Genomic DNA, 21865 nt, shown 5'->3' with positions numbered 1-21865 from the left:
GAAATGCAGAAAAATACAAGTAAAGGACATTTTCAATTAAAGCTAAACTGATTTTTCACACCAGCAGCACTGCTGCTGCCCTCTCCATACGGTCTTTTTAAAGAAAGAATAATTCGCCCCAGAGGGATTTAACAGGCTTGTGATGAAAATAAAATAACATATAAACATTTAAGTCACAGATTAAATGTGCAGGATGAATTCAAGGTTGAAATGTTGATTTCTGTTTCCCGTTCTGTACTGCCCTCTAATGGAAAACACTCCTCAGAAATAAAAAAAAAAGAGGAGCTCTGACATACAGACGGCTGCTGCGAGCAGAGAAGACATACAGCATAATTAATCATGAGCTGAACTGAGTGAACGCTACATGAAACCAATTTTAAAATTAAATACAATTAAAGTGATGAAAAGGCGAGATTTGTCATTTTGAGATGTGTTTATTTAAACATATCTAATGCAACAAAAGTACAGTATATAATGCATAAGACATCTCCACTCGAGGTGGATTGTAAGGCGAGAGCAAACAATGAGATCTAAATGAAGACAAAACAAATGCTCCACTACAAAGCTTTGTAGCAGTAAAATTCAGAGCCTTTATCACTGGATGTTGAACAAAGCATTCACTTGGCAGGAAATTAAAAAACCAACGAGAGGTACAAAGACTAATTCTGCTCAGGAAAAAAAAAAAAACAACAACAACAACAATGCAAGAGACATATTTTTAAGGGAATAATAATTCTTTAGAAAAACCATTCCAGCACTATCTGGCAAACGCAATGGAGACCCACGGGAGCATATGTTTGTAATTCCTACTGTTCTCTGTTTAAGTTATTTTTGTACATTCTAATTCTGCAACAACTCTGTATCACATTAACTATGCAGCATCTCTATTCTTAGGTTTAAAAAAAAAAAAAAAAAAGGGGAGTATAAACTGAATATCTACAAGTATCTCCAGTTGTTCCACAGTGTGTGCCAAGCATGATAAACTTTATGGCCCTGTTTTGTGTTCTCAAAAAAATAGTGGCCTTGTGTGTGTCTGTGCGTGTGTGTGTGTGTGTGTGTGTGTACTGAATGAAGGACAGTTGGCCTCTGTCATGCTTTAGCCTTCCCCTCACTGCCTCTCATGGGTGAGCAGCCATTGTTTGAGATGGTCGCCCTTGCCGCTCATGTACGGCCCACTCTGTCCACTGCTCGAGATGACTCGGTGGCAGGGGATGAGGAGAGGAACCTGGCACGGGCAGACACAAAACAGAGAGAAAACTCAACTCTGAGGAAATAAACATGTGTGCGACTTTTGTTTTGGTTTTTTTTGCAAATATTACGCAAGAGCATTTTTTAAACACGCAAACTGAGACGCTTCGAAAATGTTTGTATTTAATGTTTTTTCCAGTTTATGAATTCAGCGAAGAGTTTGCAAAGTGCATATTATCTGTAAAAAAAAATATACAGAAATCCCATGAAGGATGAGCACTGTTACCACAAAGCTATGATGTGTTGTTAAAAAATTAATATTTAAAAAAAAAAAAATCAGGTTGTAGCTTTAAAAACTGACTGCTCTCTTATTCTCAGGTTGACATTTACTGCCACAGCAACACAACAGTTGGAGTTCTTGATAGCAGTTATGTATTATGTATTAAAGAACCTCTGATTTACTGCATAAACGGTGACTTAAAAGTAACCGACGTGCAGAAAATATGAATCTGCACTTTCTTTTTTTTTTTTTTCGCGCGTGCTTTTTTATGTGCATGCACTGCATGAAAACAAAGTGCCACAGCAGAAGTGTCTGGTTTGATCCTGCACAAATCCACATTCAGGGTGATGGCTCAGTCTTTGGGTATAAATGTTTTTTACTCTTTAATAGTGTAAAGCAAAGAAGCAATCAAAAATTAATGGGCAAAAACACCAGCAGGATGAATATTCAATCGAGAGGGTGTCAACATTAAGATCTGATAACCCTGTGATCATTAAAAAGAGGAAGTCGGTGGAGCGTTTACTCTTGTTGCAGACGACTGCCAGGGGGGTCCCGAGTTCTTTGTAAACTAAATGGCTGGAGAAAGATTAAACAAGCAAGCCTAAAACACTTCGATCATTGTGAATTCGGAACAAGAAGAGTGGCAATGGTTGGAGAGAATCGCGGCAATTATTTCTTTTTAAATATTCTTAATGTTGCCCTTGTTTTGGTCTTGTTAGACAGAAAAAACATCATAACCGCAGCTGCACTGTGACTCTATCCCTCCAATTTAACCGAGTTACCCTGACATGATGGCTGCACATCCAACCTTTTATATAAAAGTTGGACATGCAGTGTGTTTCGGTACAAATCCATCATTAAACCTGCTCCCATATCAACAGCAATAAAACTTTCCGAGCCCCAGATTAACCTTGCAGACAGAGAAATACTGCTCGAGTATTCCGATCAATACTGTTCCCCGGGTTTGGAGGGAGAGCAGGGTACCCTCAAGGCCTTCGGATCTGCCTCTTCACTTGGGGGGAAAAGAGCGCTACACCAGGCTTATCAATACTCAAATCCTGGTGAAGAAGAAGTGCCACAGAGAGGCGAGGATCGATTGAGCACACTGAGCTTTTCACAGCTGAAGCCTGAGTGGAGCAGCGCTACTGACAAGTAATTGACACTGACAATCTGACTCTGGATCTGTATCAGGAGCTGAGGGCTCAGGCTCCCAGCCTCCCTGACGAAAGGAAAGAAATGTCTGTAAAACACGAGACTGAGAGGTATTATACAGCCATCCAGAAGCAACGCCATTGGCTAATGTAACCCGTAAAGTATATAAAGAAACTGAGGGGTAGTTTTAAAAACACTTAAATGTTATTTCCTCCGGTTTATTTGCATTTATTTTTGTGTTTGAAATGATTTTGTTTTTATCATAAATGACTTTTCCTCCTACTTTAATAACAACAACAGCATCAGAGGAGAAGCGCGGCAGTAAGACGAGATATTTCACAGCACATATGAGGCAGAACATCTCACTGGCTGCATTTCTGTACAAGAAGTGTGCTCTGCCTCACAGAGCACACCGGTGGTGCCCACAGCACTACATGGGCAGAGCTAAACGGGCTTTGATCAAAGGGTTTGATCAAAAGAAGACACACCACTTGCCCTCTAGCCCTCCATTTTGTACACAGTGGATTCATGGGCAAAACGATGCGGGCCAGGTTTCCGACAAGAATCGGAGATTTACAGCGGACATCTACAGTAAAGACTTGAGAGGACGGGAACAAAAGGTGTGGGCTTAAAATTGCGCTGTAGGTAGACTTTTACTTCTCAGCCCCTCACAGTGGGAGGCGTTTATTTCGCCCGTTGCACACATTTCGAAAACACACCTACGGTTTAGATTACATATCCTGCATCAGAGAGGTGGTTTTTTTAAAATTATGTTATTGGAAAACAACCGTGGAGCTCACTAGGACTTTTTTCTGCAGGAAGACAAGGACAGAAAACAGAAAACCAGTCACTATCTTATGCATTTTTAAATGTGAGGTGATTATTTGATGTTATGTTTAAATGTATCCACAGTATGGATTACATGTCACATCTATTTATTTATCTGTTTCTGTATGTGTTGGCTTCATTCATCATTCATTCATTCAAAGGTGTGCTATATAGTGTAAGGGAAGAAATTTAAATTTAGAAGAGAAAGATCTCCACTGACTGATTTTTTTTTTTTATCCCTAAACAAACGTCGAACATCGTTTTCATGACTGAATAAACTAAATAAACAAACTGGCCTCAGTGACAACACAATTTCACACTGCTTCACTTTGCTTACATTTGGCGGACCCTGCCACCTTTCTAGCGTCAAACAGTGTTCCAGGTTACATGTTGTTTATTTATGAACAGCTTGTTCATTCAGTTACGCAAAAATAAATATTTCTGACTTTGTGTTATTGCATTATTATTGTAAATATTAAAATTCTGAGTTTTAATTGTTCTCCAAAACTACATAGTGCAATTTTAACCTCTTTTCTTATCAATAACACACACTTAGAATTTAAAAACTAAATCAATATATTGAAACTTGTGTGTGGTTGTTTAATATTTAACTGCAGCTGCAATTGATAATTATCTCCATTATCGATTAAAATCTGCTGATCATTTTCTCAATTAATTGTTAAATCTATAAAACATCAGAAAACAGTGGAAAAGATCCATCACAGTTTCCAAGGTGACGATTTCAAGTATCTTGTTGTTTAAGAGCAACGGTCCAAAACCCAAAGATATTCTGTGTGCAGTGATATGAGACAGAGAAAAGCAGCAAATCCTCATATTCTACAAGCTTTAATCAGATAATGATTTGACTTTTAGCTTTAAAAAGGGGCCTCAAATGATTAATAGATGATCAAAGCAGTTTCATTTTCCTGAGAATCGATTAACCGACTAATCATCGCAGCTCTATATTTAATACTGAAGAAATGATGTCATGCTGTCTCTGGCACTGCTTATCAAATCCCTTATTTACTACTCTTATAAAATGACTAATTAACTTCATACTTACAGGCAGCTCTAATGTTTGCACACACAACATGCACAATAAGACGCATCAGTCATTAAAATCTCATATGAGCCGTTAATTTCCATTAATCTGACTAAATAAAGTAAGTAAGAGAGAAGCCTGTCAATCACTGTCAGCCACACTCACCGGGTTCCTCCTCATGGCCCCTCCCACTGCCCGCACCGCTCTGGGGTTTCCCGCCATCTCAGCGAGGCGCTTGTACGAGACCGTCTCTCCAAACTTCACATCCCTCAGAAGTACGCGCAGCACGCGGCTGGTGAACGCGTCTTCGCCACAAAGCCGAGGACAGGCAGGACGAGCGAGGGAGACAGCAGGGAGAGAACAGAGGAAGAGAGAGTTCCTCATTTAATCAATCAAACTGAGACAGCTGACTGAGAGGGGCTGATGACAACAAGACAACAGTTAAGCACATTTTTTACTACCTTTGAAATAAACTGGTGTTTAGAGTTCGACACGTAACAACATTTTGATCCACTTAATAGATTTTCATAATGTCCGACCCCATGTCTAAGGTCTAATTCCTCCTCAGAAGGGCTCTGTACGACTCCCTCTTCCTCCTCTGCGAGACTCATTAAACAACTAAATACATCCAAGTCCCCCAATTTGACCTTAGAACTAGTATCAACATGCTACAGAAGCAGATGTGAGAAAATTATTTCTATGGCAGAAAAATCTAGGTTATGCTTTGAAAGGTCACAGCTAAAATTAAAAAAGTTCGCTCCTTCATTTAAAAGGATTAAGAGAGGCCAAAAAGACTGCAAATCTGCTCCAGATTTTTAATAATAATAATTTGAATGTTGCATACCATTTGTGGCAGTGGGATGACTTTGAGGTTAATCAGACCAATTTGTCCTTTTAATTGCTTTCTATTCAGAGTAGATTCATTATATCATCTTCACTTAAATGGCGGAATTCTTCAAATCATCCGCAGCTTAACCGACCACATTAACGGCTTTGATTTCATTAGCACTTTAGCAGTAGCATTATCGTTTTTTTTTTTTTTTTTCTGGATTACCAGGCAGTGACTGAGAGGCATGTTTGTCTAGCTCTGATTGCCAAAAGAACGAAGAGGAGAAAAGTATTTGAAGCATCTCGGAAAAACCTTAAGACGTTGATGCGCTGAGCTTGTGAAGCGAGCGAACAACACTTTTTTTTTTTTTTTTTTTTAGCACGGAGAACAAGATGGGGGAACAATGGTCTCGTTATCAAGAAGGGGGTGACATTCTTCTAGTATATACATGTACTCAGTCATGAAAATTCAATTAGTGATCTCCCATTCTCTCTCATTTATATGGTCTAAGAGAGCACATGACAAGTGATCTATGAGAAATCCCTCTAAATTGGCATTGTGTGAAAACATGTCACACCCCTGTCTCTCTTCTACAGAGTGAACATCCTTTGCTCCCCAGGCTCCCTCGCTACCTTATAGTCACTCTCCGCTACACAAAGCCACGCGAACAAGGCAATTTGCCTAAACTGGGGGGAATAAGTGTAAAACCTAAAGGGGATATATTTGATTGATGCGCACCCATGTGAGTTCTTTGTCTTGAACAAGGCCCGTAGGTACTGTTTAATAATTTTTCAGGTAATAATCACGCTGTCAACGAGATGACGGGCTCTTACGCAGACAGACTTAATGTTATGAGGAGATAAGATACACCCCTGAAATTTCTTTTATGCATTATTCTCCCTCATAAAGCTCGGATTTGGCCACATGATGTGCGTGGTACATATTGAGATCGCTTTGTCACTGGTGGGTAGATGACAACTTGCCCAGACTGTGGCTCGGACAAATCCCTGTTGATGCAAACGTTATTGACAAACAACCGGAGTCAGCGTCACGCCAGCAGACGCCGCTGAGCGCTCCTTCGCCTACGAGCAGACCGAGCAACAAGCTACAGGGCTGTTTACACCTTTTATAAAGCCCGAGCAGCTGTTTCCCCTGGAAGGTTTCTTATCTCCAACAGTTTGGGACCAAAACAAGTGTGCGCGCTTTCTATCTGCGGCTGCAGAGGTTAAAGAACTTTGCCCTCATCAGTGTTAGTGACAGAGACTTCATGCGGGTCACTCGAGGTGACCAGCAATGATTTGGAGAGCAGTCCCCTAGCCCCATACTTCATAAAGAGCCTAATACGGTGTGTCTGGGGTCAGGACCCTCTTTAGATCGGGGTGCAGTGATGTCAATTGTTTAAATAAAAGTTGAGAGGAACCACTTACATGTTTACAGACGTCCCATAATTATGTCACAGGTCATTACCTACCATGAGGCCAGGTTATAGGGCTGCTGCAGAGGCAGAGATCGACCGCAGGTAAAATCGAATGTACAATCTAGTGATTATGAAGATACTGACATATATGATTGATTTGCTCATAATTTTGTATATGAGAGCAATTTGAAAGGAATGAAAAAAAAACCCAATAAAGTGAACTCAGCCCAGCTAATGACAGATTTGGAGCGGTGACTTCCAGCTGACAGTCACCTTATACATGCCTGTGACAATAAAAAGACAATAGTGGAAATGCAGCTACCTCATTATCCTTTGTGTCTAATGGGAGGGAAGACTTTGACTCCCAGTCAAAGTGTCTCTTGAGTCTTGAGGGATCCATACTTTTGAAGGCTGACGGGGTGCTGATGATTCTCTGATTATTCGATATTCTGAAAACGTTCATTTCCCTAATTCCTCTCCACATCACAGGGGCGAGTCCTGGTGAGTGTCTCATCTCGCCCTGCGCTGTGCACAGGGGGAGGTTCAGGCTCCTGCAGGAACACAGTCATTTGGGCTTTGAAGAGCGCCCTTCCCCCCTTTGCCTTGCCCCCCTCCCCGCATATTCCCTGTGCCGCTTACCGAGACTAAGATCCTCTCGTCTGTTACATATGGATGTATAATTAATGAGATAAGAATATGCATCGTTTTAAGAACTCATGATGGTGTCTGTGTTTTTCTGAAGGGGGCGAACGCGGGTGCACGCGCGCACACAAACATACACCAGCTCCCCGCGCGGGACGCACACACGCACGCACCAATGCTTTCGCTCGCCATTCCTCCACCTCTGGCGACCAAACTTGCGTGTGATGTTGCGCGTGACAATCAGTCAGACAGTATAGAAAACCGCACCTCGCGTCTCCTTTCATGTCACCTCTGTTGCTCAGGTATGGTGTGACAGCTAATATGAAAAGTGGCTTGTTTTGTCAGAAATGTGTAAATAAACATGGCAACACTTCAAGTGAAGGTCACAACTCAATATTACATGACAAGTGCAGCGAGAGCGCTGTCGCGTTCAGGTTCTCCCACAAGATAACTGAGCAAACAAAAGTTGGTTGTCACAGATTGTAATGACCTGATTAAACTTGTATTTTTTTTTTTTTTTACCCAGGCAGGCGGCGGCTGCATGACAGGATCGAGCAGGAATTTGCACAGCAGTAAGGCAAAAAATAATCCTTAATATTTGTGAATCAACAAGCAAGAAAAAAAAGAGAAGGAAACCTTCTATTTTCTTCCCTCAAAAGACAAATACTCTTGATGCTCACATTTAACATTTTTTATACTGGCATGGCCTGTGGTTCTGACTACTGAGAGCAATCCAAGCCTAAACCCTGTATTTACTGAGCCCCAAAACAACAGGCGAGGGAGAGAGGTGGAACACAGCACAATCACCTATTCAGATCAGGTACTAATGAAGAATTCCATCTATCCTGAAATTTAATTAAAACCCCAAAGACTTCAGATGAGATGCGATTTGAAAGAGCCTGGGGCTGGTACACAAGCACTTGGTGGCGAAGGGAATCACACTGAAAGTTGATATCGTAATTGGTCCTGATGTATTTCTGCATTGCCTTTGCGGGAGCGTGGGACTCATAGCTGTATACAGGGTCTCGATGGAGTACCTGCTCATTGAAAATGCCATCACTCAAGCACTGCAGATCTGCATGAAATTAGAGAGCGACTAAGGCCTGATTGCAGGGGAAGGGAGGCACAATTGTTAAATGCATATATTAGAGTTATTTTTTTCTCCGTGCGTAGGTGTGCTTCTGGGTCTAAATGAGAGCTTCTGCGAAAACCTTTAAGTTAAAATGCAACGAGCGTCTCGGCCTGACAAAGAAATAGTAATTGTTTTGAAAAACGGCACGAGCGCGATAAGTTTGTGATTTCAAAAAATGAGTTGTCAGGCTGTGAGTATTGTTTGCATCTATGAAACGAGCCCCCCCCCCCCCCCCCCCCCCCCCCCAAAAAAAAAAAAAAACGCCCGGGATAATTAATTCCTCATTTCTATCCTCAGTCATTCACTCCGCAGCCGCAGCTACCGGCTGAAAGGACGCTAATTGTCTGTTTTTTGAGGCGCTTTCATTTTACTCGCCCTAGGTGACTGGTCAAGCCAACAATAAGCTCATTCAAACTTTACCACCATTCACATGTTGTCATTGAAGAAAAAAAAAAAAAAAAAAAAAAAAAAAGCTTCCTGTCTGAAAATGTCAAGAGTGGAATTCGATCAGTTTCAAAGAATGTGCCAAGAATCATGGAAAAGCTTGCCAAGACTAACACGCGTGGTAAGAGCTGCCACAGATTACTGAACCAAGTTACAGCTCTGTGTTCTGTTTCTCTCCTTCGCTCACCCACTCACTCGCTTCTCCTCTGCTCTCTCCCTCTCTCTCAGCCATAAAATACTTCATTATAACACAGTGAGCCAGTGAGTGTAAGTGATGTAACTGACAATTAAGAGTGAAAGCCTGATCCCAGTCATGGCTCTGCAAATATTTATCCATGACAGACCTCCTTGCAGGGCGGGGTGGTGAAAGGCAGGGAGCGGGAGACTCCCAGTGGTCTGCGGCTCACTGAAGTACGCCTGGAGCCATTCGACGCAGCGCTGCAACTCGGGGCTCGTTTCTGCCGGGCTATCGTTGACCACACAGCTCAGGGGGGCCTCGCCGCTCCTGCGAGGGATATAAGGCAGGATGGGGAGTTGAGGTGGGGATCAGAGGAGCAATCATAATACCCCATTCTTGGTTGAACAGTGCTAAAATATGTCACAGGAGTGTAATAACACGCCACATGTGATGTAGATGCAAGATGACATAATTTGCGAAACTAAACTTGGTCAATCAAGACGTGTTTAAAATCTTAAGCTATGCATTTGGGCTGAGATGAATATCAGTGATGTGAAAATGGGTTCAAGAAAATACAAAGACAGTACTCCAGTTACAGCAGATATGTATCTATATTAAGTGCAGCATGATCGAGTATGAAAGAAAAACATTGTCGGGTCATAAGGAACAGCGCTAACAGTTTATTTCAAACAACTTTAAGGGAGCAGAACCAACGGGGAGGAAAAAAAAAAAAAAAGGAGAGTTTTTAAAAGTCTTGCAGCTGTTACGGGAAAAAGTTAAGAGCATAGCGTTAACAACAGTTTCAACTCTGCTTGGGTCTAGTTTATAGTTCATGACAAGAATAAATGGATTTTTTGGCCAGAGCAGTGCTGGCCGGCAAAGCGCTGCACTTGGACGTGCATCTTAGCATGAGTAGATGCTTGGAGGAATTTGCCGATGGTTGAGTTGGCATCACTTAACAGCTGAATTTCTCTGCGCTGCTGACCACCCCCCAGGTCAATGCAAGTAGACTGACCCATATTTGACACTTAAAGACCCTACTGGGAAGGTCCTCTCTTAGCATGTGCATTACTGCAAAGTGGACCTCAAGCTGTGTTGTGGATCTAAAGCTGGCCGCCAATTCCATTAACTGGTGTACAGGACTTATAAATAAATAATATCACCATTTAAGTGCCCCTTTTTCAAAATTGGCTTATCCTGTATGGTATTAATAATAGACATTTACTTTGTTAAACACACAGACCGTCTCTCTCCTGCCCGCCGTAACAACGCGGCCCTAAAGTGTTTTTACACTTCTGCAGGTCACAGTTTGAGCAACGTTTTATATTGGCCACGTGAAGCTGAGGTTTACTGGAGTGTTATGACTGAGCAGGTCAGTTTTCAGGGAGCCGCTCTGCCTGCTAGTTTGTGGCCGTGTGATGAAAATCTCCCGGGTGCCGTTTAACAGTGGGTGTAAATACAGTAAAATGTGTAAATACTCTCATTTCTAAATAAACCGCACAGCAGTTTATAGTCGAGTGGTGAAAACTCGGAAACCCACCGGCGGGTCCTGCGCTGAGACCCGCTCAAACAATGGCCATGGCTCATGGCAATCTCTGTCGGCATGGGTGAGTGCCCAGCCAGCCCCTACTTGTCATTGTCTCTCCTTTCTATCCCTCCCCTCCCTCCCTCCCTCCCTCCCTCCCCCCCAGCTCTCCCTCCTCATTTCCCCCTCTCTATTTCTCTATCCTCCCACTCCAGCTCTTTTGGCTGCCCACCACCTACACCCCCAGACACCCACCCACCATCCCCCCACCTCTCTTTCTCTCTGCAAGGATCTTCAGGCCACTGTTCCCTTCCCTTCCCCTCCACCACCACCACCACCACCCCCCTTCGACGCGCCTCCTCCCACCTCCACCACCACCACCACCTCTACCCCTCCGCAGCCCCTCTTTCTCTCTGAGAGGATGTTCCAGCCGCTGCACACTGACAGCTCGGGGATATTGTGTGTGGAAATGTTCCTGTTGGACCCGCAGGCCCTTACAATCTACTGGACAAAGGCTAGAGCACCTTTGCTTAAGGCTTGGCACCTTTGACCTCCAACTCACACTTCAGACTTGTCACCGTGGCTAATTTTCCTCTCCCTTCAGCCCTCCGTTATAGATGCGCTGGCTTTAAAGGTGCTCTGAGTGATACAACATTGACAGTACTAAAAGTTAATGCAATGCAGTACATGTTATGGCCGGTAAACAACACCAAAATAAATAAATAAAAGTGGAACAACATCAGTCGGGCTGAAGTCTGTCACCTCTGGGTGCAATGGGGGATTGTTTTTAAAGAGCATGTGGGCAGTGGAGATGTAGCTGCTGTAGCTGGCAACATTTCCAGTCGCTTCAATGAATCACAAATCAAGCGGCATCATATGATCTTTATAGAGTCCGGACCGGCACATTACAAACTCTGCCCTTCAAATGAGAGATTAGAGATGTGTAATAAATGTCGGGGCTAATTATGAAGAACCTCTCAGAGGAGAAGCAATCTTTATATTGTCTTAAAGTTACTGCCGCCTCCTGTGTAAAAAAACAATCATTTTAATTAGTAGTGATTATAAACAGTAGTTCAATAACTGTGTTTAACAAGTGTGTTTGAGTTTGAATAAACAATTCAAATCTGGTTAAAGCAAAATTGTTATTTATTATCTTTTGACGAGTTGAAATCCTTTTTTTTTTTTTCTCCTTCCCCTCAGTGTCCTTCAGGCGTTTGCTATTTCATCACAGGTAAGGAAATAAGAAACTAATTCCAAACTAGCCAGGATCTGCTGCACTAAAGAGAATATTTCCCTTGATAGAAGATTGTGATTTGAGAAAATTTCTAATATTGTGCTCCTGTCACAATCAATTTCCAATTACCATAAATCATTGCTGCGTAAAGTGGGAGTCATTTGGAGTTCTACCTATTCTACCAACTCTAATATAAAGAATGAATCGAGCATTTATATAATGTTGGAGGTTATTTCATTCATCCTGCGAGAAACAATCAAAGTAGACAAAGGAAGAAAAAGAATAGCTGACATTAAATTTGTCAATTTCCTATGGCATATTCCGTATCTCTGGTTGCACAAGACTTCAAGGAAGACTTTTTCTATCAGCTGCAGACGTAAGAATGAAACAGGTTAACCACAGGATCTAATTGAAAGGAATCTGGCGAAGGGTGTAATGGTATATTGCACAAAAAGGGGGAAAAACTCAGAACTCATGCCTCCATCCTGTGAAGCGTGATGGCGCTCATCCCGACTCGATCGGCTGTCACTTTTGACACAGCCTGCCAGAGTTCTCCTTCACCGATCATGGGTAACATGGCGGGTCAGAGGATGAAATAGAAAAGGCCAAGAGCAGTCCAATATTTTCCTCAGCCTTATAGCTGCAGATACTTAACTCAGAGACGTCAAAGACTCAAGAGAGCATGAAAAAAGCCTAAAATGACTGTCTAAAAAGGGAAAAAAATACAGCATGTCTCTATGAATGTCAAGATCCTGATGGTCTCTGAGCCAAGGGCTGTGATACAATTGTAAGCCACTTGCTCAATGCGGCTCGTTCAACCATTTGAAGATCATTCAGATGCCTATCTAGCTACTGCAGCGCTAAAGTCGAGAGCTTTCCGAGTGGTAAGCTGCGAGGAGCGCTTCCCCATTCTGTTGTGGGGCGCACGTTTTGTGCTCCGCTGTTCCAAAATAAAAACAACTCGGCCGAGTAAACTGCTCTCTAGATATCCAACAGCTCTTATTAGCGAATGTCCGCCGAAGAGGCCGCAACACTCAATCCAATACATAAAGGTGGTGGTAAAATACTGCAGAGTAGGCAACAAAGCACACAACAATTAGGTCTTCTCCCAACTGGCTAGCCACAGGAGTCAGTGAAGGCATGTATTACCAGAGCCTTAACTCTTACTCCATTATGTAGTGTATCCACACCCCGACGCAGCAATGTTTATCTACAACAGACTACTGAGCAGTTTCAAATAGTGTTTTTAGCCTCTATTCTCAAGTGCCACAGTAAGAGATTCCAATTACCCGAATGGTAAGGAGCCAGTGAGGGAGGCATAAAGTACATTAGGGATCCCCTGTAACTGCAGGGACCTTTTAGAGCCTCCACTGAAGAGGGCCAGGAGACTGGGGGGACAGTGACCCTGCATGGATAGCCTCTGTCAAAATTTGACCACGTCAAGCTCAAAGGCATTATGGGAATCCAGTGTCACCAAGTCCTAATTACTGTCTGTGTTCAGAGCAAATTACTGCCTTGTTCCTCTGATTAGCGAGGAGGCTAATCTTCACCTGTGTACGCCAGCACTGCTGAGGGCCCTTGAGTGTTAGCGCTTCGTCTTCTGTAATTTATTTTTAAATCAGTGCCCGCTCCCAGGAGTTTTGAGTGTTTTGTTGTGAACCGCTTACCATGATCCCCACCACCGCCCCCTCACCCCTAAATCCTTGACTAAATCCTTGTTTGGTGCCGCAGGAAGATAAGCAAGAACAACACTTGGGCATAATTGACTCGTACTCCTCTCCAAGATGTCAGAGCGGAATCATCTCTCTGCATATTGCTTTAGTATGTCACACACTGTACACTTCTGCATGTTGCAGATATAGAATCCAATCAAGTTCTAAAACAAACTAGCACAGCCCTCACGCCGGAAAAACTTCCCGGTCGACAGCAGGGAAGGAGAAAAAAAAAAAAAAAAAAGAAAACAAAAAAAAAAAAAGTGCAGGAGCTGCTTTTAGCTGCATCTCGACAGTGAAGGGTAAGTCTCGCTCGGCTCCCGTCCTCACCCTGGAGGTTCTGCTTTAGAAACCACAACATTTGCAGATTTTTTATCTGAGTGAATGTCAGTGTCTCGTCTGCGTGGGGCGGTTTACAGGTAGTGTGTTACACAGGTGTTGGTTTACACAGGAAATGGCACATGCAGCCTGATTGGGATGGTCCCCAGAGATGGAAGCATAAACATAGAGCACAGATGGGTCCAAGGGCCAGTGGGAGCAGCACCTTAATGAATACGCAGCTGAGTACTACACTTCACAACATGCAAAACAATATTCTAAGGCCCGCAGTAAAAAACAGAACAAAAATCATCTGAATATCATTACACAATGAATTATTCATACCATTTCTAAAGGGACCACGTCAAAAAGTCTCCTCCCTCCCCTTTATTGATGATTTCATTCAATATCTCAGTACATCACAGATTGTATGACAAAGCATTTTAGTCACAAATGTAAGCAGTTTATCTAGCACACAGTCGCGTCTACTTGTCGAGCAAAATAATGAATTAAATTGATTAAAATTACGTGGTAGACTAAATGAGAGAGAAACAAAAAGAGACGGAGAAAGAGGGAGAAAAAATAAGTTGTTGATATGTTTCCCGGTGTGCGAGCACATCATGTAAACAGGCCCCAAACAGGGAACACATTTACCATACAGCTATTCAGTGTGAACCAGGACATTGATTCACAACACTACATGAGTGTGAGAAAAACGATAAATGCATCACCTCAGATATTTCACACCGGCGTTGGTAGTGTGTAAAAGCTGTTGTGACAGCTTGGGTATTAGGGCTGGATAGATGGAAAATGTCTGGCTGCTTATGAATGCCAATGTGACTGGGGTGACGGGTTTGACACAAAAACACTCCACCTCAGAACAATTAGGCTGTTCTCAGGCCCCATCCAGTGTTGTCAGTGATAATGGAAAGCTGTGAGGATAACTGGTGATAAATAGACTTTAACACCCTCCTCCTTAAGACCAATGCAGTCCTGCAGTCCCTCTCATATGCTTAACTAATCATGACCATGGCCGGCAAATTCATACAAAAGACTAATTACTGTTGTACTTCACTTCAGTCTCAAAGGCCTCTTATATAAGGACTTGGGGGTTCTCTTGCCTCTTTTCTCCTCTTGATGGGTATTTTTTTTACAAGTAGGCCTCATGCTAGACAAAAGCGTTTAAAAATTGGTGATTGCTTTCATCCGCTTTAATTACATTCAGAAATGGCATTTCTGCCACATAATACACCCCTATTGTTTCAGAATTATCTGGCTTGGGGAGTAAAATCTACAATATTTGACGATGCTCCCGAGCTAAATCGCCTCTTGAAATTGAAATATGCAGCCGAAATACAAAATAAAAAGCCAGCCTTTGCTGCTGATATACTGGAAGCTCCTTGGCTTTCTGCAGAATGCTATTATTATGCATATCCAGGTAGAAAGTTAATTAACCCAAAGCTTAAGCTAATTATGGTAGCAGAATGCTATCAACCAAACGCTTTCAGTCAGACAGCTGTCCAGAATTTCATTTGCTAATCATTTGTCTTTTGCCGGAGCATATGGTACATTTCCCCACTATCACAGCAACAACAAACAGATGAAAATCATTAACTAAAAACAATGTGCAATGTGAAAAATCAGACGCAGATTTATAAGGCTTTGTGTCAGAGAAAAAAGGCGGATTTATGGTCTGGGAAAAATAATGATAATTTGGGGTTTTAGCCACTTAGGATTTTAGGCAGAGCACGTGATCCATGTGTGCTGGGAATTCAGATGCACAAATATATTGTTTATATCTATATGCAAATGAGACAGAATGTTTATCCGTGTAAAATTAATTACAATTTTCTATAGGAGCATATGCAAAGAGCTTGTTCTTAACAATTTTTAGCTCCTAGCACATTTTGTGCCTGTTTTTTCCAACACAATATTTTTATGTTGTTAAAAACAGAAATCCCTCAGCTCAGAATTAAATCAATTATTTTCCAGGAAATGCTTCATGCATTATTTTTTCTTTTTCTTTTCATAAAAACACATCATACTGGCTGTTAAAGGGTGATTGATATCAGCATTGCCTCGCGACATTATCAGGCAATAAAGGCTACTCAGGTTCTAATGCAACATGTCATACACAGGCTCCTGTAGTACATTTCTATTGAGGACCTCACAAGCTAAATTGCTTTTTTCCTGCTCCCCCACATCTCAGCCAGCTTGACAGACAAATTGATCAAAGCATTGTAAAATAATATGCTCACAAAATGTCTCGGGGCAGGAGTCCAGCCCTTTTTTCATTTTTCACCCTAATAAAAAAAGTACTCTATGATTTCCTCTGTATTATGTGTCTGTGCTCTGTGTGAAAGAGGCAAGAAGCATCATATTTCAGATAATAGTAATCTCCTGTAAACAAAATGCGTATCATTTTTCTGCGCAACGCTGCGGCCGTGCTAAAAACTAAAGGGGGGAAAAGCTGGTTAACAGGGAGGCTGGTGCGTTGGGCCCCAACAGGGGTTGTTGAGATGTAATGAATTTGTTCATCTGATGGTGCCTTCAGGGCTGTCGTTAGACTGGCAGAGGAGGTTGATTTTAGGAAATGTTCCTAAGATCAGTTAGGAAGCAAAAGGGGCTTGAGACGTTTCTATTAGAAAGAGCTGACGGTCATGGTGTGTAAGCAATACTTCAAGATCGTTTATGTAGCTATAATGGCGTTTATCAATAACTATCTATCAATGCCAAGAATGCTTTTGTTGCTGCTGCAGCTGTTCACCCCCAACCAATAGTGAATACTGGAACAAAAAAAACAAAAAAAGAAAAAACAGAACGCAAACACAATCATATGAGCCTTCAAAGCTTTGACTCGCTCACACATATCTTCTGTAGGTCTCCCTCTATGTTATGCATGGACGTTATCTATTTCCCTTATCCAAAATATGCTCTTAGAGATCATTTATCACACTGACTTCCTAAGCCTTTGCCACACCACATCCAAAGCTGGAAAGAGCCTTGTTTAGTATGTCATAAATAAATCAATGGAAACGGCTGATTTGAACTATTACTGCTACAGGCGGGCTTTTGTGAGATCTACATGTAAAGCCGGTTGCACAGATAAGCCTATATTTTGTCACTTTATCTCGCCTCCCTTAATGCCTGTTTACATTGCGTTACTCCATATATCTGAGTCGGCTCTAGTTCCCCTGTCCTACGACAATAACATCGTATTCAACTGGTCGTGATAAAATCTAAACATTTTTCTTTAATGATTTCTTGCTCGCACCTTGGAGAACATACAGACAAGCGATGTGATCGGAGCTTCACTTATGACCGACATAGCAAATGATATTAAACTGAGAAATGATCTAGTGATGCGAATCATTAAATTCATTTGCATATTCCTACTGAACCTGAACACACAAATTAAACCCTGTTCACAAGGAGACGGAGAAAGGTGCTTGCGCATGGTTACAGGACATCTTCCATAATCAAAATTCCATATTATTAATTTTCTCACTTCAACTCATTAACAACAAGTGGAATGTTTTTACTGCTTGATGAATTTTAGGAAATAGCAGACAGTCGAGGAGGAAACACATGTTGAGGTATAATATACAAGGTCATTAATGGGTTTCCATAAATTAGAATTTGAACATACATTTTCAAAAGGATAGCTTCCTATCTGGCTGCATTTGAAAATGGTTTAATTTCCCAAACCATTCAAGTTTATCAAATGCGAATCTGCGATACATGGATATTTAATTTCAATCTAATCAAAACTAATCTGAGATGTAGGATCTGGACCTGTAAAAATAAGGAATAAGTGCTTATTAACGCGGAGTTTAATCAGTTTCAACCGCTTCAGTAAGACTGTCAACATTCTAACAATTTTGAGGGATGGGCAGGGCATGAAAAGCAATCACATATTACATTTCTGAGTGTCGCTTGACACTCAGAAGTACCGCATACAACTTGGAGGAAACATAAATAAACAGGAGCGAACAGTCCGTGCTCCCTCATGGCCTTTGCTGACCCTATAGACATCAGCTCTAATCGACTCCCCTGTGGGTAATAAACAAGTTATTTTTCTGAAATTTCAAATATACTGCAGGAAGAATCACAACCACATGCCATCAGAAATCTAATTTCAAGCCCAACTGTATTCTAGTGCCCCTCATATTTCTAGTGCCTGCTCATATTTGCCCAACTTTCTCCCGGATATTTCTTGTGGGATCTACAAAAATGCCCTGCTTCCAATGAGGAATGGTGGCACTCCATCACAGGAGTGGATTCTGTCCGCCTGTAAATTTCACACCTTTGTTTATCACGTCACCATCCCGGCTGTTGTACAGTACCTTTCAGCAGGTGCGACATCCATTAGGATCTGGATGGTGTGCACACCATTCTCACATCCACTGACTTGGATCGTCCCCAGGGGGCTCAGCAATGAGATGGTCTTCTGAGTGCACTGGCTCTCCCCCTGCTTCTTCATCTCGCTGCCCTGCTAAGGAAGCACAAATTACACTCCGTTCATTGACATATTCATGTGGCAACTTTCACAATTTCCCACACATATTTGCATTGAATGATCTATTGAAAACCTAGCAGGGCCACCAATGGATGATGACTTACATATTTGAACACCTAGCCTCCAAACAATGTCATGATGTGACTTGATCCCCCACATTACTATCCAATATTTCTTTTGTGCATGGAAAAGTATACGCCTATCTAACCAATAAATCGCCCATTTTTTCCCCTCTTTCTGTTCTATATATCACATAAATGAGAAAAACAATGCAGTCTGTTCCCTTGTCTGGTGGGGGATTCCCAAGATAGCTCGACATTATTTTCAATCCGTCATTTTTGGTTGATGGTCGGGATGTTTTTCTAGCATTAAATTTGTTCCTTAGGGTGCAACTCCGATGGGATTCTGGTTTCCAGCCCTTAACAACAGCAAAAACGTGCAGCTTTTCTGACGACTGAGATGGATACTGGCAATAACCAGACAGCAGTTCCTTTTTTATTTTTACTTTGAGGGAAGGAGAGATGATTGACTATGTTATATGTGAGTTTTTGAGAGATGGGGGTTATAATAAATAAAGGTCACATTGATTGTAAGAGTTTCAACTAAGGGAACCTTTCCTTCCTGGAACCTTGAACTGGAAAGTGTCCAAAGGGCACAAACATGATATCTCTCTTTCGTCATTTTTAATTGACTTTCATACATTTTAAATCACATGTTTGTATGATAATTGTGACTCACATGTAACTAATAACTATTTTCATTACTGATCATTCGACTAATTCTTTTTTTCTCAACTATTCAAATAATTGTTTAGTCTAAAAAATGTCAGAAAATAGATTAAAATATCCATCACAGTTCCCCAGAGCCCAGGGTGACGTTTTCATACGCTGCTTGTGTTGTGATGTCCAGACAACAGTCCAGAACCAAAAGATATTTAGTTCAGAAAGACATAAAACAGGAAAAGCATAAAAATCTACAAATCTAAGAGGCCATTACCAGAGAATTACTGGAGGATTTGTTTACAAAAGCGACTCAAATAATCGATTCTCAAAACGGTACAACTAATGGACTCATCGTTGAAGATCAAGTATATAAACAGACTGCTTACTCTAATATTTACATTTTAAATCTCAAAAGATTTTATTTTTTTAATCAGTAGGTTCTTTCTCAAGCAGCAACACAAACACATCACTGAAACTTCACAAAAATGTACTTGATTTGTATTGATTTTGTAGACTGGCTCCTAAATCAAGCAACAATTAACAAACTACAGCTGAAAAAATTAAGTGATTAATTGGAAACTGCAGCTATTCTGATAATCAATGAATCCCTTTGTTTTATATTAAGGAAATATACAACACATTTCCTGGTGCGAGCTTCTCAGAAGTGAGGATTTTGCAGCTTTCCTTTGTCTGCGGTGATTGTAAACTGAATTTTTTGGGGGGTTTGGACTGTTGGTCGGACAACAACAACAAAAAGGGAGGGGGGCTATTTAAAGATATCTCCCTGAGCTTTAGGACATTTTTTTTTAAAACTATCCTCTGTTCACAGATAAATCTTAATTGAAATAATCACGAGTTGCAGCTATAAAACAAACTGTTAAGTAAGAATTAAAAAAAAAAAAAAATCCACTCCTCCAGTGCTTAATGTAACATGTACTCTTAAATTAAGAATGCATGCATTTTATTTTTAGATTAAACAAAGGTTATGTGATAAAAGGTAGTCATGCATTTACAGCTTTTCATTTAGACTTTCTGCTGCACACCCCCCCTCTCCCTTTACACACACACACACACACACACACACACACACACACACACACACACACACACACCACCACATCTGTCATGGTATGCGATCACAAATGCGTCTGCTTCAACTTTCTTGTTTCTACTCTTGCAGCTCTCACTGTATTCATCGGGGGTTTGCCTGAACTGACAATAAAGGCGAGAAATTTCTGAGCCAAACAATGGTACAGTGCACTTTGGATAAGCGCTGAACACACCGCCTGCCATTTAGCAAGCTGGTAATAGACTCATAGATAGAATAATGGACTTTGGCAATAATGGCCTCGGCTAATAGTCTACACTGATTAAAAATAATGCTATCATGTTTGTTTTTGTGGCGTTTTTCGGCGCGGCAGACTAGTCTAAGTGACTATTTGGATGTTTGGATGTTTACCCAGCTCTTCACGGTGAGAAACAACAAACAATAAGCAGCTTGTGTTGTTATAAAAAAAAAAAAAAAAAATAGAAAACATTCGCTGGCAGCATCCTCATGCTCGTCAATCATTTGACTCGTTTCTCATTAGACTAGTTCCTGGTCAAACCTGCGTGATTAATTGAGTAGAAAGCGCGCCGTGACTGCGCAGGTGTACAAAAAAAATGCAACATGTGTCCTTGTTGGGCTATTTATATTAAGGGAATACATGCCGAACCACAGAAGAAGACCTCTGCAATTCTTTATGTGTGTTTAATGTCGTCAAACTGATTAAAGACACCTTTAATAATAGGTGTGCACTTAAAAATGACTACAAGACAAGCAGGGGTTCGGCGCTAACTTCCTCAAAAGATAGCCCGCGTTAGCTTAGAAAGGATACGTGTAATTACTGAGCTGTCGATTGTGTCAGGCGTCTTTAAATGAAGTTTAACGCCGTAAACTAGCTCTTGAGCTTACAACGGAGCCTTTAGCAGCCATATGGTATGACTGCGATGTCCGCTTCTCCTCTCCTCAGCAAAACAAATGTGACAGAAAAGTCTCTTCCTGCTTCCCCAAACTGCGTGGCCGCGCCGGCCAATCACAAGAGTCAAAAGTCCGCGCCCGCTTTGTAATTGGTCGGTATAAAGTCCCCGCCCCGCCCCCCTGCCAGGGACAGACACGGAAGGCTTGTCTAATGGGTCTCAAGTTGGGATTTGGGGTCCTTCAGGGGGTCCCCAGCACACCGAAGACTAGTAAAAGTAGTGATTTAGATATTTGATTTGCTTGATGTTTTTTACAGCGGGAGAAGAAAAAAAAATATGATAATGCACATTTTGAGCATTAATTTGAAACATCTTTTCACTTATAGCCGAGACATTCATCCAAATCTGCATCTCCAGTGGCAGCTTTTCAGTGAGGTCCTCAGAGTCCCGGGGATAATGTTTGAGGATAAGGGGGAAAAAAAAAAACACCTATGTGACTCCAGCATCCAATAACATCTTATGTATTACCAGCTAATAAAGTCAGCATGCTATTATGAACAACACATGAGGCAGAGCACAATCCTTTTATCAGGGTTTTATGTAGTTTAAAGAAGAGGGAGTTGCCTTATGTTGCCTGGAGCAGTCATAGATTTAACTGAGGCATATATTTCAGTCATTATGGCCAAGTGTGTGGCATCAGTCATGTATTGTTTAAAAGTGTCTGTTGTCCTCTGCAGCTTTATT

General features: G+C 41.5%; 1 protein-coding gene across 2 annotated transcripts; it reads right to left on the bottom strand.

Moving 5' to 3' along the window:
- Positions 1-414: 414 nt before the first annotated feature.
- Positions 415-21233, bottom strand: mgmt (O-6-methylguanine-DNA methyltransferase). 2 transcript variants are annotated; one of them, XM_037124886.1, is made up of 5 exons: positions 21117-21233; positions 18268-18416; positions 9299-9459; positions 4656-4795; positions 415-1225 (listed from the first exon to the last, which is right to left on the bottom strand). In XM_037124886.1, the coding sequence occupies exons 1-5, from the start codon at positions 21135-21137 to the stop codon at positions 1109-1111; spliced, it is 588 nt and encodes a 195-aa protein (XP_036980781.1). In that variant the 5' UTR covers positions 21138-21233; the 3' UTR covers positions 415-1108. The 2 variants fall into 2 exon arrangements, with proteins under 2 accessions (XP_036980781.1, XP_036980782.1); XM_037124887.1 differs by having other exon boundaries at positions 18268-18413; positions 21117-21227.
- Positions 21234-21865: the final 632 nt, after the last annotated feature.

The sequence above is a fragment of the Acanthopagrus latus genome, chromosome 15 (genome assembly GCF_904848185.1).
Source record: "Acanthopagrus latus isolate v.2019 chromosome 15, fAcaLat1.1, whole genome shotgun sequence".
NCBI lineage: Eukaryota > Metazoa > Chordata > Actinopteri > Spariformes > Sparidae > Acanthopagrus > Acanthopagrus latus.
This window is presented reverse-complemented; position numbering and strand designations above follow the sequence as displayed.

Coding starts and splice junctions, on each gene's coding strand:
- mgmt (XM_037124886.1), bottom strand. CDS start 21,137: ATGGCTGCTAAAGGCTCCGTT. Junction 18,417..21,116: donor TGGCTGCTAAAGGCTCCGTT/GTAAGCTCAAGA, acceptor GTGCTTCCTTAG/CAGGGCAGCGAGATGAAGAA. Junction 4,796..9,298: donor CCACCCCGCCCTGCAAGGAG/GTCTGTCATGGA, acceptor TTTGTGGCGAAG/ACGCGTTCACCAGCCGCGTG.